The 27130-nt window shown below is 41.0% G+C and overlaps 1 protein-coding gene across 2 annotated transcripts in view; it reads right to left on the bottom strand.

Moving 5' to 3' along the window:
- Positions 1–27130, bottom strand: part of LOC126092114 (titin-like) — a 511816-nt gene that overhangs the window by 208190 nt on the left and 276496 nt on the right. For both annotated transcript variants that reach the window (XM_049907552.1, XM_049907553.1), the window contains 3 exons: positions 26206–26301; positions 22180–22317; positions 1245–1382 (listed from right to left, as the gene is read on the bottom strand). In XM_049907552.1, coding sequence (XP_049763509.1) covers positions 1245–1382; positions 22180–22317; positions 26206–26301 — 372 coding nt within the window. The remainder of the gene's footprint in view (positions 1–1244; positions 1383–22179; positions 22318–26205; positions 26302–27130) is intronic.

Below are 27130 nucleotides of genomic sequence, written 5' to 3'. Positions count from 1 at the left end.
CATCAAACTGTGGTTGTTAGCTGATGATGCTGTGCTGTACGGTTAGGTGTCGTCGTTGCGCGACTGTAGAAAGATACAAGAAGACTTAGGCAAAATTTCCGGTTGATGCAATTAATGGCATCTAGCACTAAATGCGGTAAAACGTTAAGTTAATGCGGATGAGTAGGAAGAAAGAACCGGTAATGTTCGGGCAAAAGTATTACTGGTATCCTACACGACACAATCGAGTCGTTTAAATCTCTGGGCGTAACGCTGCAAAGCGATATCAACTGTGGTGCAGAAGGTGAATGGTCGACTTCGATTTATTGGGAGAATTTTAGGAACGCGTGGTTCACCTGTAAAGGAGACCGCATACAGGACGCAGGTGCCACCTATTGCTCAAGTGTTTGGGATCCATACGAGGTCGGATGGAAGGAAGATATCGAAGCAGTTTGTTAGCGGTCTGTTAGAGTTGCTAGCGCAAAGTGCGAACAATACGTGTTACGGAAATCTCAACTGGGAGTCCCCGGAGAGAAGGCGACGTTCTTTTTGAGTAACATTATTGAGAAAATGTAGAGAACCGGCATTTGAAGGTACTGCAACCAACATACATTACGCGTAAGGACCACGAAGATAAGACACGAAAAATTAGGGCTCATACGGAGGCATATAGACAGTCGCTTTCCCCCTCGCTCTGTTTGCGGGTGAAATAAGAAATGAAATGCCCAGTAGTGGTACAGGGTACCCTTCGGCACGCACCGTACGGTTGCTTGCGGAGTATCTATATGTGTGTGGATGTGGGATGATGTCAGAGAGATACAAGCACACCGTTTATAGCCAAACACGAATGTAAAGTTAATAATTATACTATTCAGTTTAATGCAATACAAGTTCTGATATAAACTGACCACTGCTACACTCACTTAGTGGTTACTAAGTTCATCAGTGTGGCAGTTTAAAAGAAAGCACGATCGCCAATACAGTGTTTGAGGCAGCAGGAAGTAATTTAAATTTGTGGAGCACACGTAATGGCAATGTAAATGGGGCAATAACTAACCATTCAGTTGTCAGTAAATGCAACCCCTGTTCATGTAAAATATGTGAAGTTCTTACTAATTTTTAAAAATGCTATCATACTGTTACAGCAAATCTTTAAGTAGATTGAAGTTCAGACATCACAATAAAAAGAAACACAACATTATGCTGTACGGAACAGCTCAATTGATAGCTGCAAATAAACTTGGGTTTTTGATATTTGTACTTACTCTGCTGACAAAATGGTGGGTAAAATCCGTCATAGCATCCAGTGTAACACATCCCTGTGTACCGGTCACAGGGTTCATCGTCTTTGCATTTCCCACAACGTTGACGACAAGATGCTCCGTAATTTCTTGAGTCACATGCTGGAACATTTATTTTACTTTAGACACAATGAATGTAATGACTCAAAAGACTGAAAACAAAACTTCTTATCGTTTGAATTGACGACTGTGGTTACAAAACTGTTTTTACCAACAACCAATAGTAGGAAATCATTATGGCAGCATGTTATAATACTGTAGATTAATTATATTAAATTTCTTACAGTCCATCATTTTCAGTTATAGTTAACAGAAGTCGCGAAAACGTAGTATCTATGTGACAAATGGAACACTACAGGGTATCAAATTACATCCACATTGGCACATAATTTATGGATAGATGAATTCATTTGGTGTTTAAGGTGCCAGAAGGTAAGGACATTAGAATATTTTCAGTTATTCTATATTCTGACATGATTGTCATAAGGAGTGTGACTAAAATATAATTTAAAACTTATTTGACACTACAATAGTGAAGCCATAGTCACAGTATATAAATTTTTTAAAAGGAAAGGTTTACATTACCGGTTTCAACGAACTACGTCGTCATTTTCAAATGTAAAAACATCAATTGGAGAATATATAATGAGAATTATGACCATACATCTGACAAAAATTACAAGAAATAATGACACCAGCCAACTGAGGCAGTGGTGGCACAATCCAGTCACTGAAAGTTGTGCCTATGCTTGGCCAAATGTTCATTCCATGTCCTAAAGTAAAATAGATAAAAACTACACCAAGGTGAAATTTGCCAAGAATTCCTGCAATGTGGCCTGCTGTGACACAACAGTCGTATAGCTGATATATATTCACAATTCGTTGGCGTATCAAGCAGAGCAAGCTTCCATGTGGAATGCAGCACATGATTTTACTACGTTCCGAAAAAAGAATCTCAAAACACAATGTACTTTCACAAAATGAAATGCCCTGCGCCTAGGGCCTCCCGTCGGTTGCCTTGTGCAAGTCTTTTGAGTTGACGCCACTTTGCCGACTTACACGTCGATGGGGATGAGATGATGATGACGAAGGCAACACAACACCCAGTCCCTGAGTGGAGAGAAATCTCCGACCCAACCGGGAAATGAACCCGGGCCCGTTAGCATGGCATTCCGTCTCGCTGACCACTTTATTTTGTTCTACGTTGTTCGTGGGATTTGTTCGGGGCGGACGTCCGATGACACCCGGTTAGGTTCTTTGTTGACCCGTTCACCCAGTTTTTTTATCACAGAGAGTGGCTAACAACCCTCTGACCGAACACGCTGAGCTACCGTGCCTGCGTCACTCAGCTGTCGAGGCAGGCAATGTATGTTCATGTAGAAACTGACACACTTCTCCCATTATATATTCTCCAACTGAGGGTTTTAAATCTGAAAATGACGACGTAATTTGTTGAAACCGGTAATGTAACCCTTTCTTTTTAAAGAAAAAAATATATACTGTGACTGCGGCTTCATTATTGTAGTGTCAAGTAAAGTTTTCAGTTATACTTAAATATCAACAAACAAGCTAAAGAGGCACGAAAAATTTAATATGAAACATGTGTAAATAGAACGAAATGGAGAATAACGTAAATTAAATTTACATACCTTAGCGATGATACTTAGTTGTATAAAATTGCCTCTAGAAGTTTTACAAAACATTATGTACACCTTCCTGACACTTTATGCAAAAGGTTATTTCTTCACATAAACTGTTAAGAGACTTAATACTTACGGTCTCGACGCCGTAAATACATGGCAAGCTCACAGCAAACCACATGAAGCTTTCTATTTGAACAAAAACTTCAGTTCTTCAAGTTACTACATCCTGCTATGGTGGTAGCACCATTATTAGTGGCTAATATTAATGGCTGAGGAATCCCTGCATTGAAAATATCCACCATTTACTAAAAATGGATCAATTAGTACTCCCTGTACTGCCCATGATTCAGCACTGGTACACTACAACGTATCTCATTATGGGGAACATTCCCAATCCGATTGCCACCGTCTAAAATACGCACGTGTTCCACTTTCAGAAAGACAAGTAAAATAAATCTTCTTTCAAAGACGTAAAACCAGTGCTCAGCTTAATTTCACTTATTTAATCAGTACATGATCTACAGGCTCCCTCCAGTGAGGACAAGAGGACCAGTACCAACTCTCTGTTTGCCTAGACAGGATTTACGTTTCCTCTTTGAGAATGTTTTCCCTCAGGTTTCAAGCTCTCCAATCCAAATTTTATCGAACTCGGTTTGACGGATTAGTCATAAAAATCTAACAGACAAAGTTACTTTCGCATTTAATAAAAATTGTAAGGAAGTAGGGATTTTAACACGATGAGGAGAAAATATATACTTAAGGACATCTTATTCAAAGATTTTTTTTTTGGTTCATGGTTTACATTTAGAACTGGAAGTTATTTAGATCTTTCATTACATATTAGTTAATGAGCACTGATTTAATTAATGAAACGACGATATCAGGAAGTAGCTTCACTAATAGTTCAAAGTGCCGTAAGTCGTTGAACTCTTTTCAGTAAAGCCTCGTGGTTCCTCAGCGACGATGCTGGAAAAACTTTGTGCAACTGTAATCTAAAAAGTCCGCTTTATCTGTCCCCATAGAATGAGCAGAGTCTATACCAGTGCAAGTACCCCTGTTTGATGACATTTTGACGATAGCTTCCGGCGGATCCAACATATTATGTACCAGAAGCAGGTCAACAACGATTCCCAAAGATTTAATGGTCATGCGTGTAGATTCGACCGTTCAATGCATCCATTTACCTATCGATTCAAACAGTCTATGGTTGTAGTCAACATCCATAGGATGAATCAGCATCTGGTTGAAGAATACTAAATCGTACCTTTTCATGTTGAAAAATTGAATGTCTTTGGCTCCTTATGGCAATATTTGCAGCCTTTTCTGTAGTTAATAGCTCATAGAGGGAAAGAAAATAATTAACACCATTTGTGTGGTTCAAACTTATCTGATTTTCGATAACGGGAAACATATCATTTGCTGCAGCCAACAATGAGTTTCTTACACTCTTCGCTCCTTGCTCAAGACAAACAATGATCATCTGCCCAGAGTAGCGCTACAGACCAGAAAGCCTCTACCTCTCTCGCAATCAATTTAATACTCTTATGTCACAATGGAACAGAACTTTCACACATTACAGAACCAGTAGTTGTCGTTGTGGGTACGTAGCAACAAGCGTGCCTTCATTTGCCAATAAATAAAATACAGTTAAGAATGCTTTAATTTGCCAATGACTAATATAAAGAGAAAGTGCGTAACATAATTTTGATTATTGAACATTTTGCCACCACCAAGGACTGTACCGTGTTCCAAATTCGTGCTTTGACCTTATAGTTATTACTGAATGTCACTGATTGGCTGCTTAGGACAATTTTTGCAGCCTGTGAAGTAGCTACCAATATCGTGCTACATTTCGGTCATGATTGAAAATTACATTTACATTTTAAGCAATAAGTACTGTCATGGCTTTTTAACCCTTTATTTGCAGTTTTGCTCTCAAGCAACATCAAATTTACGTTGGCCTTACGGGACAACAAACACTCCCCAATGCCTTTTACTGGCATTTTTGCCTCCAGGAAAAGTTCCTGTACACACAGCGAATGCCAGTTATTGTAATAGTTCAAGGTTTTCCACACGAGATGGCAGTTAGTGCAGTGGTGTTACAGAGATCCACTCATGTGAGCAACAGGGGTGTCTTATTATGGTTCTGAAAGAGTGGATTTCAATAAATTGGCAGTAATCTTAGCAGACTTTCTTCAAGAAATACCCAGAGGTGAGTTTACAGCAGAAATATTTCAATCTAATATTGTTTTGAATTACGTAAATAGTATAAAACTTTTATGTTGCCTGTGAGCAACATTGTCCATTAGTATATTGTGCCATTAGTACACTCCTGGAAATTGAAATAAGAACACCGTGAATTCATTGTCCCAGGAAGGGGAACTTTATTGACACATTCCTGGGGTCAGATACATCACATGATCACACTGACAGAACCACAGGCACATAGACACAGGCAACAGAGCACGCACAATGTCGGCACTAGTACAGTGTATATCCACCTTTCGCAGCAATGCAGGCTGCTATTCTCCCATGGAGACGATCGTAGAGATGCTGGATGTAGTCCTGTGGAACGGCTTGTCATGCCATTTCCACCTGGCGCCTCAGTTGGACCAGCGTTCGTGCTGGACGTGCAGACCGCGTGAGACGACGCTTCATCCAGTCCCAAACATGCTCAATGGGGGACAGATCCGGAGATCTTGCTGGCCAGGGTAGTTGACTTACACCTTCTAGAGCACGTTGGGTGGCACGGGATACATGCGGACGTGCATTGTCCTGTTGGAACAGCAAGTTCCCTTGCCGGTCTAGGAATGGTAGAACGATGGGTTCGATGACGGTTTGGATGTACCGTGCACTATTCAGTGTCCCCTCGACGATCACCAGTGGTGTACGGCCAGTGTAGGAGATCGCTCCCCACACCATGATGCCGGGTGTTGGCCCTGTGTGCCTCGGTCGTATGCAGTCCTGATTGTGGCGCTCACCTGCACGGCGCCAAACACGCATACGACCATCATTGGCACCAAGGCAGAAGCGACTCTCATCGCTGAAGACGACACGTCTCCATTCGTCCCTCCATTCACGCCTGTCGCGACACCACTGGAGGTGGGCTGCACGATGTTGGGGCGTGAGCGGAAGACGGCCTAACGGTGTGCGGGACCGTAGCCCAGCTTCATGGAGACGGTTGCGAATGGTCCTCGCCGATACCCCAGGAGCAACAGTGTCCCTAATTTGCTGGGAAGTGGCGGTGCGGTCCCCTACGGCACTGCGTAGGATCCTACGGTCTTGGCGTGCATCCGTGCGTCGCTGCGGTCCGGTCCCAGGTCGACGGGCACGTGCACCTTCCGCCGACCACTGGCGACAACATCGATGTACTGTGGAGACCTCACGCCCCACGTGTTGAGCAATTCGGCGGTACGTCCACCCGGCCTCCCGCATGCCCACTATACGCCCTCGCTCAAAGTCCGTCATCTGCACATACGGTTCACGTCCACGCTGTCGTGGCATGCTACCAGTGTTAAAAACTGCGATGGAGCTCCGTATGCCACGGCAAACTGGCTGACACTGACGGCGGCGGTGCACAAATGCTGCGCAGCTAGCGCCATTCGACGTCCAACACCGCGGTTCCTGGTGTGTCCGCTGTGCCGTGCGTGTGATCATTGCTTGTACAGCCCTCTCGCAGTGTCCGGAGCAAGTATGGTGGGTCTGACACACCGGTGTCAATGTGTTCTTTTTTCCATTTCCAGGAGTGTATATTACATATGCTTACGGCGGATATTCAGAACAATAAAATCGTTAGACTTGCAAGCTCATTTTGTGGTGTCCAACCACTCTCAACAGTAAAATGATGGGACAAGAATGAAAAAAGAAGAATTGATGTGCCCTGTCCCAGTGTTGTACATCAGTAGAAGAAGCATATGGGAGGAGTTGATCTTACTGGTATGCTGATAGAGCTCGACAGAGCTATACAGAGTACCAATGGTACATAAGATTGTTTGGATTTATGCTAGATCTGCGTGTTGTAAATGCCTGGTTGGTATTTCTAAGGGAATCTCTGGACAAGAAGACCTCACTGTAGTCATTCAGGGCAGATATTGCCAATGGTTTGATGTTTTCAGGGAAAAGTAAAGTACAAAGTCCCTCAATAGACATAACACCACCACAAAAGAAGAGGAGGAAGCCAACAGCTCCGACTGTTACACGAGATGTCCAATTTGATAATATGGAGCATTGGCCTGTATACGGTCCCAAAGGTCGTTGTCGTTATTGCCCATCTGTTTCCAAAAATTCCATTGCAAGAAGAACTAGAAGGGAAAATGAAACAGTTCTATTACACAGCAGGAATGCATAAATGTGATTATAAACTAAATTATTCACGTACAGGAAACTTTTTGCTTGAGGTTATTTGCAAACATTTCTTTTCTATAATATGTATAAATGTGGTCTACTGCTGGCAATGTAAGCAATATTTCATAATTTTCATAATTTTTGTCAAAAATTTCTAAAACTGACTGAATTGTATTTCTTTAAGCATAATAAACAAATATAAGCATTGAAAAAATTTTTGTTTTTATTTTCACCATTTTCCAAATAAAGGGTTAATAACAAAGAAGCTTTCCCATTCTTGCGAAGTTTCGAAGGAAAACGTCAAAGATAGCCATTTGCATCTTTTTCCCATTCAGTAATTTACAAATGAGGATGTTCTGAGCTAGGCAGTGATAGTCACGTAAATTTTGCTACTGCAATATGTTGGTTTGGATACTTTGTAGTAACGAAATAATCGCTATGGCGTTATGTGGCGTTAGCAAATCATTTTGTACACATTGCAATACTAAAGAGCTCTAATTAATTAGTATATACTGTTTGTTAATATCATTAGTGGAGTCAGAATGATCGACTCCAGTGCGCAAAATTAAGACATCTGTTGTAATGGTATCTGTGGTCTCGGTGTGGAGACGGTGTCCAGGCAGGCGGGCGGATGAGAGGAGGGAGACCTAGTCGGCAGCAGAGCATGCGTGGCTGGCTGGCGGGGCCGTGCAGGACACACGACTGTCTCCGGGCGTGGGGGAGCCGGCGCCACACCCTGGGAGCGCGGCGCAGCCGGCAGTGGCGTGTTGTCATCGTGAAACTGGTCGTACACACGTCAGTACTCTTTGACGGCTAGTTCCTGGGAGAGAACGAGGTTACCACAAACGTTTTCTCATCTCGTGTCCGCTCTGAATTGTGAGATTCGGGATAAGTATATTACAAAAACAGCCAAGTCTGGAGCTAACTCGGGTAACTCCTAAAAGAACAATGACATTTTATCATTTGTCATTTGAGACCCGCAGATGACTTTCGCAACTGTCACTGTGTAACGGGACATCCTCCTCTAGCATTACTTTTCCTGAACAGTAGTTGTCGACATTAGTATCATTTTTTAGAAATTTGGACAGGTCAGTGTTATCGCAGTTGGTTTTCTGAAACATTTCATGTAATTTTATACATAGTATGTTACATTTCAAATGTACTTAATTCATTAAATAACAAATTACAAGCAGCAGGTATTTTCTGTGATTTGTCAAAGGCATTCGATTGTGTGAACCACAACATCCTTTTAAATAAATTAAAATTCTATGGTGTCACAATCAGTGCTGCAAAATGGTTCAAGTCACACCTCGCTAAAAGGAAAAAAAGGGTGTCAGTGCAAGGGACTAGTTAATTAAGTCATCGGTCATCATCAGAATGGGAAGAAATTACACGTGGTCTCCCAGAAGGACCCATCTTAGGGCCATTGCTTTTTCTTGTGTACATTAATGATCTCTCATCAGTTACACTGCCAGAAGCAGAGTTCGTTTTGTTTGCAGATGACACAAGTATTTCAATAAATAGTATGTCATGAGTAGTTCTAGAAAGATCTGCTAATGATATTTTCATGGATATTAATAAATGATTTAAAGCCAACTTACTGACATTAAACTTCGAAAAGACTCACTATATGCAATTCAGAACCTGTAAGAGGTTTCCACCCAGCATATGCGTAAAGTATGAAGAAGAGCAGATAGAAGAGGTTGACAGTCTTAAATTCCTGGGATTACAACTTGATAATAAATTCAGTTGGGAAGAGCACACCACAGAACTGCAGAAACGCCTTAACAAATCTGTATTTGCAATTCGAGTGTTAGCAGACATAGGATACATAAAAATGAAAAAGCTTGCATACTTCTCCTGCTTTCATTCCATAATGGCATATGGTATAATATTTTGGGTTAACTCTTCAAGTAAAACAAAAGTTTTCAGAGTCCAAGAGCGTGTAATACGTATTATTTGTGGAGTCAACTCACTGACATCCTGTAGAAACCTCTTCAACGACTGGGTATACTAACTACTGCCTCTCAGTATATTTACTCCTTAATGAAATTTGTCCTAAATAATATATCTCTTTTTCCAACAAACAGCTCAGTTCATATATACAATACCAGGAACAAAAATGATTTGCACATAGACTTGAAAGCACTTACTTTAGTTCAAAAAGGAACACTCATCTTCAATAATTTGCCAGCAAACATAAAAAATTTAGTTACAAATAAGGACCAGTTTAAAATGAGCCTGAAAGACTTACTACCGGCCAACTCCTTCTACTCCACTGACGAATTTTTAATAGAAACAAATGATGTATTGTATATATTCATACAATTGGTATTGTTATTTCTGCTTAAAAAATACAAAAAAATTGACATGTTCCACATCCACAAGGATCTCCTCAGCACGGATCTATGGAACGAAAAAATAATCTAATCTAATCTAATCTAAAGCAAAAATTCTTGAAAATAAATCAATTTATAAAATGCTTTAGTATCGACGTTATAATCGATAAGTGCTAGTTCTGAATGTACAGTTAAAATTATTTTTTTAGAAACACTTGAAATTACAAACTACTGGCACACTTAAAACTTCTATTATTATTTATGCAATACTGTACTGTTACTAGATTTACTTCTTGATTCATTTATGACATAATAATCGAAAGTAACAACATAAGAGGAACTAGTAGAAATTCATTTCTTAAGAAACATTGTAAACCCTTTGGAATATGGTCATGCCCACAGAGTGTGAGGGTCATAAGCATGCGTCTGAGGGCAGCGGACGTATTTTTATGCGAACAATGTAATTTCGGCTTTGTTAATGCGAAAAATCAAAATTATGTTTGATATTCTAAAATTTGAGAAAATATATTAACGTAAAAACAAAAATTCTGCAACAACAATCTTCAAATTTATTTAGGTCAAACCAACCATGAGTACATGAAACGTGATAGTTTCAGCTTCAAGAATCAGACCCCTAGACAAGGAGAACTGGAACCCACTGTACATGAAAAGCTAAGTAAACTAGAAAATTTACTGTAATATTCGCTCCACTCAAAAGTTTCATAACAGACTTTGCTTATTGTGGACAATAGCTGGAATGAGGAAGAAGAGGGGAGATTTTCAACTGGTTGCCCTTGGTACACTGATAGTACTAAATCTTTGCCACTACAAATAAATGTTCTCGTGTACTTCTCAGTGACAATGTTAATTACTGTGTAGTCTGAAGGGTAAATGAAGTTCCACTATTCAGCAGTAAATTTCCGCTGTTCATGTGTACATATTAATGGATTCACTCATGACATTGCAAACGTATATTTTCATTATGTGAGTATAGTTTACACAACAGTTTACAACATTTCATCAGACGTTTGTTGTCGTTGGTTATAAATTGTCATGTCTCCTCAGTTGGATGTTCGACATCTCATGTATTATGTGCAAAGCGATATGACTACTGCATCAAAATCTGACTTAGGTCAGAGACTGGTTTAATTCATTAACTCCCGCAACTTATCACCTGCATCAGCTTGACACAACTTTTAATGAAGTAGGTTAATTCAAAGCTACTTCAACAAATATTTCAAGCAGAAGCAGGCTACTCTTTGTCAACAGCTCTATAGTTTGACAGCCATCATTAGGTACGAAAAGTATCCTTGAGAAATGTCTCTATTTCACAATTATTCCGTTAAATGAATTCTAAAGAATATCTTCCACGCAGGAAATTACTAATAGTGGGCAATCTCTTGACTGAATTAAACTAGATAACCTGAGTTCTATTTTATCATCTCTATTAACATTATCCACTGATAATGTCATCAAACATTGAAAATCATTGAAACATATGGTCACATGTTACTTACTAAACTGCAAATTATCTCTACAAAAATATCATTAATACAGATTCCTGTATAAAACTACAAATAAGATTCACGAATTGTACATCTTCCTAGATAAAAACACACATAACGATGGCTTTTTTTAAATTAAATATGATTGAACTATACTACAACTGATACACATATCTGTATTTTATTACAGCTAAGAAAAATCTGTAATCTTACTGACAGATAATTCATTTCTACTCTTTCAGCACGCATAACACTCTTTGGCTTAAAGTCAGTAGAATCCCTTCACCGGTGTCTCAGGATGTCCTAACAAATATGACCAACGATGTGGTATTCTCAGTACCTCAAACAGACCAACACACAACAGTTGCCACTTTTTATTTCGTTTATGTAACAACGAGGCATGCGAGAGTGTACATAGCAATATCTTTTCTCTTATCTGAAAGCTTTGAAATCTCTTTATGTCCTGCTCATATTCTATCTTCCTTCTCCCTGCTTTCTCGGTTTGTTTGGGAAGTACAGTTCTGACTTCATCTTCCCATTGTACTTCTTCATTAGGTACCTTTGTGATCGTTTCGACCACTCGTTTCTTTCTTTCCTTCTGAACATCAGTTCCGCTGGCATACAATTTGTTGGCGTTTGAGGCAAGCTATTACCTACTTCCTCGAATTTGATCAGATATTCTATCCTTAATATCTGTCAATTATGGCACTAAGTCCTCATAAGACGAATCAGCCCATGGAAACTCGTTCAACCATATTCAGTTTTGGGTGATAAAGCGAAGTGAATATCTTCACGATGTCGCCTCAAGTCAAGGTTTTGCTCCTACAAGGCAAAGTTCGCTGCATTACCTGATAGACTAACGTACAGTTTGCCCACTCGCGGAATGTGATCACTTAGCAGCAGACGTTTGATAATTCGTGTACCTGTAGCAGTTTTCATGGAGTGTAATTTAATATATTTAGTGAAGATATCCAGAGCAGCTAGTATGTGCTTGAAATAACATCTTGCACGAGGTAACGGAGCGAAAATGTCCATAGATACGATGGCAAGAGGTTTATCCGGTGCGATCGAATGCTAAAGCTCTCTGCTACCTCGACTGTTGGCTTTCATTTCTATGAAATATTGCATGGTTTCATTATTTTCTGAACTTTCCGATGAAGGCTAGAGAAGTAACAGTATGTGATCATAGAGTTCTTTTTTGGGGAGAGGGTCCTTATTTTTTTCATTACAAACACATACTGCATTTCATTGATGTCTCAGCATCATCGGTAGATTTTATGCTATCTTCTTGTTACTACATGCTGTGGGTTGCCTGTTTTTTTATGTAATTTACTACAATTGTTTTGTTTCACAGTTCATCATTTTTGCTAGTTTCCCCACTATGTCCACTGTGAAGGCCTGCACTACGTAACTTTTCATGTCGCTATTAGTAAACAGCGACACACCCAGTGCAACCTCAATGATGAGGAAACCAGCAAAAATGATGAACTGTGAAACAATGCATGCATTAAATCACATAAAATCCAGGCTGTCCACAGCATGTGGTAACAAGAATATATCATAAAACCCATTGATGACGCTCAAACTTCAAAGAAACATGTCTGTAGAATAACAAGAAAAATAAGAAATGGTGTTTTGCTCAAAGCAGACCTCCCTCAAAACAAATCTATTTGTAAGCAACTATGCACAGAAGAGCTTCAACTTCAAGATGAATATGTCCTCATCTTATTAGCACACTTGATTACTCCAAAGTGGCACCAAGCATAATGTGTGTACCATACTAAGTTAGGTTTACCTCCCTCAGGAACACACATGCACTAATTATCAATTCATTGGTGGAATAAAACATTATTAACTATTCTGTAATACTGTTGTATCTTCTAGTTATTCAATTTTATCAGTTGGTGATGTATTGAAGACCACCTATGAGCTAATAATTACAGTCTTGATATACTCTTGCAGAATTTGAAATTGTATACGATCTAGGATTAACATAATGGGGACATTAGGTCTTGTTCTAGTCCTTCCAGAAGATATGATAAAACATCTGGTATTTGATTATCTTTTCCCTTTATGCAGATGATTTTATTTGTGCTATGGCTCATACTGATAACCTAGGATGCAATTGTTTACAGGTTGGCACAAAACTGAGTGCTTGTTGGTTCCAGTACATAGTTGTTTGTTGATCATTCAGATAATAGTGGAGCTTTCGAAATGCACGAAGGACCACAAAGTATTCTTGCAGCCGTATAGGGTCTTTCATAATTGGAAAGAACTAGACTTGGAATGGTTGTGGGACACAATGTTGATTTCACTTAGATAATTACAGTCTGAGATAGGCAAGCACCCAGCCCACATTTGAAGCATCCATTATTAGGCCAAAATCTAATGTTATGTCAGGATGATATAAAATCTTTGCATTTAGAATAGCTAGCTTAGTGACATTCAATGCCCATTGGCTTTCAACTGTCCATTTCCAGGCTGAATTCTTATGCAAAATGCTTCAGAGTGAATCAGTGTATGTAAATTGGTCCACAATAAATCGACTAAAAGCTAAGGCTTGATCCAAACTTCCTTTGCGTTGCATTTCATTTTAGGGACTGAGAAGTTCGTACTGACAATTCTCTTTGTAGAATCTGGCAAAATACACTTGACACTTATCAAATATGTCTGATAAATCTAAACTTCTCAACTAAAAAATGCTATTTCCGCAAATTAGCAACTGCTGTTGTTGTTGTAGTCTTCAGTCCTGAGACTGGTTTGATGCAGCTCTCCATGCTAATCTGTCCTGTGCAAGCTTCTTCATCTCCCAGTACGTACTGCAACCTACATCCTTCTGAATCTGCTTAGTGTATTCATCTCTTGGTGTCCCTCTACGATTTTTACCCTCCACGCTGCCTTCCAATGCTAAATTTGTGATCCCATGATGCCTCAGAACATGTCCCACCAACCGGTCTCTTCTTCTTGTTAAGTTGTGCCACAAACTCCTCTTCTTCCCAATTCTATTCAATACCTCCTCATTAGTTATATGATCTACCCATCTAATCTTCAGCGTTCTTCTGTAGCACCACAATTCGAAAGCTTCTATTCTCTTCTTGTCCAAACTATTTATCGTCTATGTTTCACTTCCATACATGGCTACACTCCATACAAACACTTTCAGAAATGACTTCCTGATACTTAAATCGATACTCGATGTCAACAAATTTCTCTTCTTCTGAAACACTTTCCTTTCCATTGCCAGTCTACATTTTATATCCTCTCTACTTCGACCATCATCAGTTATTTTGCTCCCCAACTAGCAAAACACCTATACTACTTTAAGTGTCTCATTTCCTAATCTAATTCCCTCAGCATCAACCCAACTTAATTCGACTGCATTCCATTATCCTCATTTTGCTTTTGTTGATGTTCATCTTATATCCTCCTTTCAAGACACTGCCCATTCCGTTCAACTGTTCTTCCAAGTCCTTCGCTGTCTCTGATAGAATTACAATGTCATCGGCGAAACTCAAAGTTTTTATTTCTTCTACATGGATTTTAATATCTACTCCAAATTTTTCTTTTGTTTCCTTTCCTGCTTGCTCAGTATACAGATTGAATAACATCGGGGAGAGGCTACAACCCTGTTTCACTCCCTTCCCAACCATTCCTTCCCTTTCATGCCCCTCGACTTTCATTACTGCCATCTGGTTTCTGTACAAATTGTAAATAGCCTTTCGCTCCCTGCATTTTACCCCTTCTACCTTCAGAATTTGAAAGAGAATACTCCAGTAAATATTGTCAAAAGCTTTCTCCAAGTCTACAAATGCTAGAAGCGTAGGTTTGCCTTTCCTTAATCTTTCTTCTAAGATAAGTCGTAAGGTCAGTATTTGCCTCACGTGTTCCAACATTTCTACGGAATCCAAACTGATCTTCCCCCAGGTCGGCTTCTACCAGTTTTTCCATTCTACTGTAAAGAATTCGCGTTAGTATTTTGCAGTTGCGAATTATTAAACTGATAGTTCGGTAATTTTCACACCTGTCAACACCTGCTTTCTTTAGGATTGGAATTATTATATTCTTCTTGAAGTCTGAGGGTATTTCACCAGATGGTAGAGTTTTGTTAGGACTGGCTCTCCCAAGGCCGTCAGTAGTTCTAATGGAATGTTGTCTACTCCCGAGGCCTTGTTTCGACTCAGGTCTTTCAGTGAACTGTCAAACTCTTCACGCAGTATCGTATCTCCCATTTCATCTTCATCTACATCCTCTTCCATTTCCATAATATTGTCATTAAGTACATCGCCCTTGTATCCACCCTCTATATACTCCTTCCACCTTCCTGTTTTCCCTTCTTTGCTTAGAACTGGGTTTCCATCTGAGCTCTTGATATTCATACAAGTGGCTCTCTTTTCTCCAAAGGTCTCTTTAATTTTCCTGTAGGCAGTATCAATCTTACCCCTGGTGAGATAAGCCTCTACATCCTTACATTTGTCCTCTAGCCATCCCTGCTAAGCCATTTTGCACTTTCTGTCGATCTCATTTTTGAGAAGTCTGTATCCTTTTTGCCTGCTTTATTTACTGAATTTTTATATTTTCTCCTTTCGTCAATTAAGTTCAATATTTCTTCTGTTACCCAAGGAGTTCTACTAGCCCTCGTTCTTTTACCTACTTGATCCTCTGCTGCCTTCACTACTTCATCCCTCAGAGCTACCCATTCTTCTTCTACTGTATTTCTTTCCCCCATTCCTATTAATTGTTCCCTTATGCTCTCCCTGAAACTCTATACAACCTCTGGTTTAGTCAGTTTATCCAGGTTTCATCTCCTTAAATTCCCACCTTTTTGTAGTTTCTACAGTTTTAATCTACAGTTCATAACCAATAGATTGTAGTCAGAGTCGACATCTGCCCCTGGAAATGTCTTACAATTTAAAACCTGGTTCCTAAATCTCTGTCTTACCATTATATAATCTATCTGGTACCTTCTAGTATCTCCAGGATTCTTCCATGTATACAACCTTCTTTTATGATTCTTGAACCAAGTGTTAGCTGTGATTAAGTTATGCTGTGCAAAATTCTACCAGACGGCTTCATCTTTCATTTCTTACCCCAAATCTATATTCACCTCACCCATGACTATTAGATTTTCGTCTCACTTCACTACCTGAATAATTTCGTTTATCTCATCACACATTCCATCAATTTCTTCATCATCTGTAGAGGTAGTTGGCATATAAACTTGTATTACTGTAGTAGGCGTGGGATTCGTGTCGATCTTGGCCACAATAATGCGTTCACTATGCTGTTGTAGTAGCTTACCCGCATTCCTATTTTTTATTCGTTATTAAACCTACTCCTGCATTATCCCTATTTGATTTTGTATTTATAACCCTGCATTCACCTGACCAGAAGTCTTGTTCCTCCTGCCACCGAACTTCACTAATTCCCACTATATCTAGCTTTAACCTATCCATTTCCCTTTTTAAATTTTCTAACCTTTAACGATTAAGGGATCTGACATTCCACGCTCCGATCTGTACAACTCCAGTTTTCTGATAACGACGTCCTCTTGAGTAGTCCGCACCCGGAGATCCGAATGGGGGACTATTTTAGCTTCGGAATATTTTACCCAAGAGGACGCCATCATCGTTTAATCATACCGTACAGGTGCATGCCCTCTCGAAAAATTACGGCTGTAGTTTCCTCTTGCCTTCAGCCGTTCGCAGTACCAGCACAGCGAGGCCGTTTTGGTTAGTCTTACAAGGCCATGTCAGTCAGTCATCCAGACTGTTGGCCCTGCAACTACTAAAAAGGTTGCTACTGCCCCTCTTCAGGAACACACGTTTGTTTGAACTCTGAACAGATACCCCTCCGTTGTGGTTGCACCTACGGTACGGCTATCTGTATCGTTCAGGCATGCATTCCTGCCCACCAACAGCAAGGTCCATGGTTCATGGGGCGGGGGGAGTTAGCAATTATGCATGCAGTTTTAAACGCTTCTAATATTCAAGGAGTGTCTCCATACATTCATCCCACAGAGCTGTTGCAATTAACAGATCCCAAGAATCATATTAAATGCAGATATAAACAAATGCAAACTAGCACTTAGGCCAAAAGGAAGAACCCTAAAATGATGACTCCAGTATACTTACTTGATTTTTCTCCAAGTCCAACCAGCCAGTGGACTGCAATCTATGATTGTAAGGTACTTAACTGTGTCAAATTTTCAGAATTTGTTCATCTATATTCTCCAGATTATATCTGATCAGCACAATTATTGTATTAACTATCCAGCCATCCAGCACATGACTTATCTTCCGTCCAGGCTTTGGTACCGCTATCAGTGGAGACAGTAAGGGCTGGTAGAAAGTTCTATGAGATCCAGTTTCAGCATCCCCTGTATCTCTTTATCAGTGGCTTCACCTTCTTCTTTCCAAGGGATTGGATACAAACTGTTGCACTATGTGCAATGAGGGAAAACATTTAAATTACAGGCAATTCCTGGCTTCTGCTCGAATACTTAATAGTATTCGTTCAAGAGTTCAGACAGTTCTCCTCTTCGCTCATTTGTAAGGTATTGGTTCAGTCGGCTTCCGCTGTACCTGGTCTAACAATCCAAGTAAACCTATTTCATTTATCTAAGACTTGCGATTAAGTCTGATCTTTTTCACAATCAATTCTCTTTCTGTCCCTCTGCCGCATCTACCACGGTTACTCTCTTCCCTAATAAAATATACTTGGGCAACACCACCATCAATCTGCAAATCGACGTAGCCCTAAGGATAAATCAATTTTATATCTTTCTCCCACATACATTCAACGCCTGGAACACATTCGACCAGCAGTTTCTTTACAGTACGCAATGTGCATTTAATAACTGCATTTCCTACTGTAATTTGCGACATTATTTTCTTATGCTCTGCGACTATATGCACATAGCTCCAATAAATCTACAACTATGAACTGGAAAAGTGGATAACTGAATACTTTGTGATACCTCAGGAAGTAGTTGCATCATGTACCAATCACCAACGCTCCAGGACATAGTATCACTATGACTGGAATATCTTTCTCAGTAGTATGTATTGCTAAGATTGGCACTAACTGATATTGTTCCTTACATTCATTGACATCTACACAGAATTCTCCAATCACGTTCCTTTCATCATTATATCGAAACAACTGAACTGCATGCTCATAACCTCTATGCAAATTCACGACCGTTCTTCTGGAACATGTTTCAGTCGAGTCTAGTTTAACTGACATTGCTATTAGAATGAAAATGTCATCCACGACTTCCGTAATCACTGGTTTTTGTTCCCTCCAGTTATTACTAACTGTAGATGTGTCAGACTGTGATTCAAGTGTTTATTGTTAACATTGGAATTGTATCCCAGTCATGATCATCGTACTGTGCGAGTCTGCTTGTATTGATTTTGTCGGAAACTTTTGCCGTCTTGTTCTGCCTTTGTTTATTTTATTGGTCATTAATGCAATTATTTGAAGTCGGTTGATTAGCAGTTGTTTCATGTGCATGTAGACTATGTGCACAACAATTTGGCTGGCTAATTATGTACATACAAAAGTTCCCTGTATTCATCCTCGGTCTTATAACCTCCTATTTAAGACCAACAGGGTAATGTATGAAAATAGACTCCTCGGATTGATCTTCTGGTGCATGTATTAGTTTCTCATGGACTTCCGTGGGTAATTTCTGTATAATCGGTTCATTCCAGTATCTAGCCTTAAACAAGTACCTCTCGAAGTAACTTCTACAGCTGCCAGTTTTGCAGGAGAAGGACTGCAGGTTGAACACCTCTTTCCTAAGACATTTTTGAGTTCCTTTTGACCAATATTTGGCACGGGATGCCCTTTGACACTCTTCGTAGGTTCCATATAGATCCGTCATGTCAGGCACCCACAATGCTGTATCCCCTTGTATCTTCCCGATAAGTGGCTAATTTTTTGTTGTTCAGCTAAGGGCCTAAGTAGAACACCCCTAAATCCTCGAATAAAGACAACATGATTAACAGCTCTTTTATCCGACTAGAATGTCTGTATTTATTGTCGTTTCAGAAGTTTGTCTTCCATTGACATATTTCTATGTAGTTAAGATGGCGAGATACCAGAGTGTGCAGAATCTAATCTGTTGCCGCATCTAGTACAAGCACAGGCATTCCACACTCTGATGTGGGGCTCGAGGTCTGTTGCCTGTGCTCCTTTTGAAATTATTTTCGAAATACCTTTATAGCCCCCAACCTCTTCTATAGCTCGTGAAAATGCTTCGATCTATTGGATAATACATTGTTTCATTGTAGGAAACATGATACAGCCTAATCATTCAGTCTAAGCAATTCTTGCTTCAGTTGATTTGTAGAAGGTAAATTTTCAGCTGAAAGAGTCTCTGCAGCTTTTTTAATACTTCTATTTACACAATGGATAACATGCTGCCCTTTATATTTTTCCTAGTGGTCTAATTGGCATGAAAATTCTTGTTGGAGTTCATGAAATTATGTTCAATGAGTTTATCACAACCAGAGAACGAGCCCTCTATTGTATCAGCTAATTGGCCTGTTGTTGTTCCCACCTTCTCTCATCTAGTTCGCAAATCCTGAACTTCCTTATGAACTTCGTGTACTTCGCATGGGCACTGGTCTTGAGCTTTCCAAAGTTGGGCTAACGAACTAATGATTACAGACTCCTTTTGTGATATAAATCTAAATTCCATTCGAATAGTAATCTGGATAAATGAATGTGGCTATGTCTGTTCATATCTCCATACCCGTGTGTGTGTGTGTGTGTGTGTGTGTGTGTGTGTGTGTGTGTGTGTGTGTGTGTGTGAGCACAAGCGAGTGCATGCCTGCTTTTATGTGTGCAAGCTAAATTGAAAACACCTTGCAAACAGTGCTTATTTTACAAATAAGGTAGTTTTGGGATTTATGCCATCACTAATTTTACACATTTTGGATGTGTGAATTGGATCATACATTCTGGTGCCTCTCTCTCTCTGAAGTACACGCAGTGTTACTACTGACACAGATTCAGCAGTAATGCATTGCAGTAACTGCAACTGCTTATATGTGCTTGTGGAATGGAAATATCGCTATAATATCACTATACAGGGTGGTCCATTGATCGTGACCGGGCCAAATATCTCATGAAATAAGCGTCAAACGAAAAAACTACAAAGAACGAAACTTGTCTAGCTTGAAGGTGGAAACCAGATGGCGCTACCATAGGTCACTCGGATATCAACTGCGTTTTTTTAAAAAATAGGAACCCCTATTTTTTATTACATATTTCAGTTGGACCACTTTTTTCGCTTTGTGATAGACGGCGCTGTAATAGTCACAAACATTTGGCTCACAATTTTAGACGAACAGTTGGTAACAGATAGGTTTTCTAAGTTAAAATACAGAACGTAGGTACGTTTGAACATTTTATTTCGGTTGTTCCAATGTGATACATGTACCATTTTGAACTTATCATTTCTGAGAACGCATGCTGTTACAGCATGATTACCTGTAAATTCCACATTAATGCATAAATGCTCAAAATGATGTCCGTCAACCTCAATGCACTTGGCAATACGTGTAACGACATTCCTCTCAACAGCGAGTAGTTCGCCTTCCGTAATGTTCGCACATGCATTGACAATGCGCTGACGCATGTTGTCAGGCGTTGTCGGTGGATCACGATATCAAATATCCTTCAACTTTCCCCACAGAAGGAAATCCGGGGACGTCAGATCCGTTGAACGTGTGGGCCATGGTATGGTGCTTTGACGACCAATCCACGTGTCATGAAATATGCTGTTCAATACCGCTTCAACGGCACGCGAGCTATATGCTGGACATCCATCATGGAAGTACATCGCTATTCTGTCATGCAGTGAAACATCTTGTAGTAACATCGGTAGAACATTACGAAGGAAATCAACATAGATTGCACCATTTAGATTGCCATCGATAAAATGGAGGCCAATTATCCTTCCTCCCACAATGCCGCACCATATATTAACTCGCCAAGGTCGCTGATGTTCCACTTGTCGCAGCTAACGTGGATTTTCCGTTGCCCAATAGTGCACATTATGCCGGTTTACGCTACCGCTGTTGGTGGGTGACGCTCCGTCTCTAAATAGAACGCGTGCAGAAAATCTGTCATCGTCCCGTAATATTTCTTGTGCCCAGTGGCAGAACTGTACACGACGTTCAAAGTCGTCGCCATGCAATTCCTGGTGCATAGAAATATGGTACGGGTGCAATCGATGTTGATGTATTATTCTCAACACCGACTTTTATGAGATTCCCGATTCTTGCGCAATCTGCCTGCTACTGATGTGCGGATTAGCCGCGACAGCAGCAAAACACCTACTTGGGCATCATCATTTGTTGCAGGTCGTGGTTGACGTTTCACATGTGGCTGAACAATTCCTGTTTCCTTAAATAACGTAACTATCCAGCGAACGGTCCGGACACTTGGATGATGTCGTCTAGGATACCGACCAGCATACATTGCACACGCCCGTTGGCCATTTTGATCATAATAGCCATACATCAGCACGATATCGACCTTTTCCGCAATTGGTAAACAGTCCATTTTAACACATGTAATGTATCACTGGCGGAATGTTACGTGATACCACGTACTTACAAGTTTGTGAGTATTACAGCGTCATCTATGACAAAGCGAAAAGAGTGGTGCAACTAAAACATTCATATTTTTTTACGTTCTGCACGAATATGTAATAAAAATGGGGGTTCCTATTTAAAAAATACGCAGTTGATATCCGTTTGACCTACTGCAACGCCATCTAGCGGGCCAACCATGGAGCCATCTGGTTTCCCCATTCAAGCTCGACAAGTTTCGTTCTTTGTAGTTTTTTCGTTTGACTCTTATTTCGTGAGATATTTGGCCCCCGGTCACCATCAGGGGACCACCCTGTATATGTATCACCAAATTTGTGTCAACAGAATGTGTAGGCGTAGACAGAATCAAAGATATAATTCACGAAGATGTTTAGACTGATTTATTTATAAATAAAACGACAGCTAATATGTGAAATATCACTTGAAAACATGGTACTCACGTGAACCACAGTAGGCTCCTTGCAGGCCCGGAGCACACGAGCAAAACTCTTTAGTGCAAAAAATAAGTCCTTCGCATGCACTAGACAGAAATGAACAGGGTTTTGAGCAGTTCTCTCCATATCTGTTTGGTCCACAACCTAGGACAAATTACATAAACTAATACATATGCAGACCTAAGTGAAATATCATTAAAGTGTAGTCCACAGACACTGTTGTTTGCAGAAAGAAAATAATGTTTGCTTAATACAAACTGGTTGTCTCTCACAGTACGCGGTAAACTAGTTATTGAATCAATTAACTTGCAAATAAATTTGAAAGTTGTATTCCCCGGCCTTGTTGAACTCTCGATGACAGCAACCAAATTATTTTAGCTCAGTAATGCAACTCATTAATAATACATGTGGCACAGAAATATTAAAAATGCTGATGTAGCCGGGTACATCTCATAGTTAAGGTGGAGCCACCTCATTAAATATGTTGTGCCTTGAAATGTGGTAAGTCATTGTAGTAGAGGGTTGGGGGCGTGGTTGTACAATATAAAGCGCTTATAGGTTTGTAGAAGTGCTGTGTAGCTTCGCCTAACGTAGCTGTCCCAATCTAAATGATCTTCACGTTTCGCTGCTCACAACGAAGAGTGTTGGAGAAATATAAAGGGTAGAGACTACAGGGAAAACATAGATTGGAATGCATACAGAACAAGTAATTCAGGACATCGGATGCATGTTCTACCCTGAATTGATGACGTTGGCACAGGAGTGGAATTCCAGATGGGCCGCAAGTAACCAGTCAGAAGACTAATGATGGAACATGTATACAGCTGAATAGGCAGACTGTACATTCCTGAACTTACAGAAAATGTGCCACACTCTACATTGATCAGCTAGAACATAATGACCAGCTACCTAATCGCTGGTACGTCCACGTTTGGCACGGATAACAGCGGCATGGAAGCAGTGAGGTCCTTGTAGGTCGCTGGATGGAGTTGGCACCACATCTTCGCACTAAAGTCCCCTAATGTCTACAAATTCCAAGGAGGGGGGAGGCAATGAGCTCTGGCGCCAGTTCAGTCACATCCCAGACGTATTCGATCGGGTTCAGATATGGCAAGATGGGGGCAGCGCAGCAATTGGAACTCGCCACGGTGTTCCTCGAACCACTCCATCACATTATTCGCCACTGCTGTCGCGAAACATGATCGTCATGAAAGGCGGTACGTGGTCTGCAACCAGTGAACGATGCTCCTTGGCCGTGACAGTGCGTCGCAAGAGCTCCAGTCGAACCCCGGATGCTCACATTATCGTTCCCCATAGCATAATGGGACAGTCACTGGCTTACCTCTGCCCCCCGCAGTACAGGTGTTGAGTAGCTGTTCCCCTAGAGGAGGACGGACTCGCGTCCTCCCCTCTGTATTATGAAGAAGATATCAGGATTCATCAGACAGTGATCGCTGTACACTGCAGCAACGTCCACGTGGCCGTCTCAGTCGTAGCTGCCGATGTCGCGGTGTTTAACATTTAGCCTGTACGAGTCGTTATCTGTGGAGGTCCATCGTTAGGAGTGTCTGGAGCACTGCGTGTTCACACACACTCGTACTCTACCAACCATTGGAGTCTGACGTCAGTTCCGCCACAGTTAGCCGCCTCTCCTGTTTCACCAGTCTGCCCAGCCTACCACGTCTGGTGCCTGTAGTGAGGGTTGGCCGCCCAAGCCCTCTACGTCTGGACGCGGTTTTTTCACCTCGGTTCCGCCGCTGTTGAAGACACTCACCAGATCACTCCTTGAACACCCGACAAGTCGTGCAGTTTCCGAAATGCTCGTGCCGAGTCTCCGCCCTCCGTCAGCTCAGACAGATCACACGCCTTCCGCATTCCACACAGGGGACTACACGCTCACCGATACTACGCCTTCCGTGCGTGTCTCCGACTAGCAGTCATTCCTTGCCACGTGACGCTGCTATCGCCTGGACGGATTCACATCAAATGGTTCAAATGGCTCTGAGCACTATGGGACTCAACTGCTGAGGTCATTAGTCCCCTAGAACTTCGAACTAGTTAAACCTAACTAACCTAAGGACATCACAAACATCCATTCCCGAGGCAGGATTCGAACCTGCGACCGTAGCAGTCTTGCGGTTCCAGACTGCAGCGCCTTTAACCGCACGGCCACTTCGGCCGGCGGATTTACATCGATAGCAGGTCGGTGGTCATAAAGTTCTGGCTGATCAGTGTATATTGTTACAAAGTTTCAAATATATGGAGCAGCTACTCAAATGTGAAACTCGCTGGAAGACATTGTTAGCGATAGAATTCGGTAAATTTTTCCTGAACTGTGAATATTGGTCAAAGACAGTGGCAACAACAGCGTGGCGGCCGGCAGTCTGAGGCTGTCCGCTGGTGTGGACGTTGTGTGTGTGTGTGTGGGGTGGGGGGGGGGGGGTGGCCGAGGGCAGGACGACTCGGACAGCATCTCACTTTTGTGCGACGAACAGAAGCTCGTTTGAGACGCGGAAAGATGATAGCTAACGCGAATGGTCAGGAGAAGCAAACCTACAGCGCTCGAGAATTGTCGCTGTCCTGCTCGACTCAGTCACGTCGAGTAAATACTCAGGCTCAGCACTGGAAAACGACGGAACAAGAGGTCGGGGGTGAGGAAGGCGAACGACCGACTGCTGTGCACTGGAAGAAAACAGAAAAGCTTAGCACACCTATAAGGAAGATGTGGTAAGCAACGCCCTCGAAACACATTTTGAGTACTGTTCAATTAATTAGGATCCCCACAGGGTCGTATTAAAGGAAGACACTGCAGAAAATCACTGACGATTTGCTAGATTTATAACCATTTGGTTCGAAGAGTACCAGAGTGCTACACAAATGCCTCGTGAGCTTAAAAGCGAGAGAATACGACGACCATGGAGTACGACTACAGAACTGGCATTTGAGGCAGATTTTGGAGATTTTTACTATCAAAAACAGTCTTGATCACAATTTATTATTTATTTATTTATTATCACTAGTGATTTACCACCAGGAGGAGGTTCTTACTCAATGGTCTGAAGATGACCACACTGGTGGTCGAAACCGGTCACCATAATAAATAAATTGTGATCAAGACTGTTTTTGATAGTAAATATTTGTAACACATTGATCACTGTTCACTCCCACAACGTATTCAAAAGTAATTAGACTGTGGAGAGCTCTACCGCCTACACCGTTCCTCGCGTGTCAGGAAGGTGAGGGCGAAATACACGACGTCAGGATTGGTACTGTCGGGACTGGTACAGTTGCATATAGGCATGTGGTTTTCCCTCTCTCAATTTGCTAGTGTTACAGGAAAGCCAATGTCTAGGAACGGTACAAAGTATTCCCCGCCGAAACGCTCAACAATTGCTTGTTGAGTATATCTACGGAGATAGGAAGTTTCTGCAGAATCGCCGATGAGAGAAACATGTGGACAACATTAAAAAGATGAAGGAGCTTGCAGATGGTAAACGAACGTGTGTTAAGATATCGGGAAGTAAGTTCGATCGTACCAGAGGAAAAATTTGCAAGTCAACAAGTAATGGAGGACATTCTCTTTAAGAGCTACTCTCGATTGAAGAGATAGGCACAGAAGAGGAAATGTGGGGTGCCACACTAAATCGCTCAGAAGAGTGATGAAAAAAGTATGTGAAAAGAAAGGAATAGGTGCGGCTGTGAGAAAGCTGATAGTAAGCGTACGTTAAGAACACCCGACACTGTGGTCTGTCCTGGGTGGAGGCACACCCTGTCCCTGTATCGCCTCCCCTCAACAAGCTCGTACGTACCTCCTCATCTGAAATGAAAGTAATACATGAGAGTAGAAACCGTACCAACAATGACGAAGCTGCATTCAGCAACGAGCTTGTCAACAACAGTCAGAACGTCGAAAATACTGCAAAATGCAATCATTCACTCACAGGTCAAAGTAAACGTAAATGTATGACAGGTGCAGTACTGATGAAGTCTTATACTAGCAACTATTGTACAAAGTAAAAATAATTTTCTTACCTTCCTCGCAGTACAAGCCAACAAATCCTTGTGGGCAGGTGCACGATTGGGTTGTACTGCTCCACACACCACCATTGCGACACACTGTGTCTGGATCTGCAGAAAGAATACAAGTTCTACTTCCATACGACTAAGTACTTTTAAATGACTACAGAGACTACAGTTCCGAGTCGTTTAATATAACTTCAAAATTGGACTCGAACAGCATCGTCCGCAGAAACATTTTACTTTGGCTTTAAACAGTTTTGTTCAGGTTTTGACCATCTTCAAACCCTTATACCATGTTAGTAGGCGATGGCGGTGAATGTGACTGGTGCGGTCAGAGAACTGTGTCCATTTTTAAAGTACGTTCTGCCTCACCGTTGTTCTCCACGAGAAATGTTCTGAAAAGTTACGTTTGATATAACATTAGACATATCCTGCATATGGCCACACTGGTAGCAAAAAGGAGGTGAGGCATTTTGGAAATATGGCACTCACAAGAAAGCTTATGAGGATGAGCTCCTTCAATGTAGAAGTACTGGTACAATAATTTATTAAGTGGGAATTAAGCTGAAGTGGAGGTAATATGTTGGAGGATTAATTGATATTCAGCCTTAGTGAAAAGCAACTTTTTGTTGCGTTTATCTTCACTCCAAAGTAATTTCTTTGCCGCTAACTTGACATTGATGGTGATGATAATAATTTTGTCCATGTACAAAGCCCACACATGCTACCATAGTACAGGACCATATGCTCCGCAGAAGGTGAATTTGAAGAATGTACAATGACACAGAATAATTTACTGTGATAAGCAACAGAAATTATTCAGATAATTAAGGGAAAAGAAAATTTAATTGTGCTGAGGAACTGGAATTAGGTAGTAGGAAAAGGACGGAAAGGAAATATAGAAAGACGACATAGGCTGGGGTAGTGGAATCAAATG

The sequence above is a fragment of the Schistocerca cancellata genome, chromosome 7, assembly GCF_023864275.1.
Source record: "Schistocerca cancellata isolate TAMUIC-IGC-003103 chromosome 7, iqSchCanc2.1, whole genome shotgun sequence".
NCBI lineage: Eukaryota > Metazoa > Arthropoda > Insecta > Orthoptera > Acrididae > Schistocerca > Schistocerca cancellata.
Note: the sequence above shows the minus strand (reverse complement) of the source record. Positions and strands in the feature narration are given on the sequence as shown.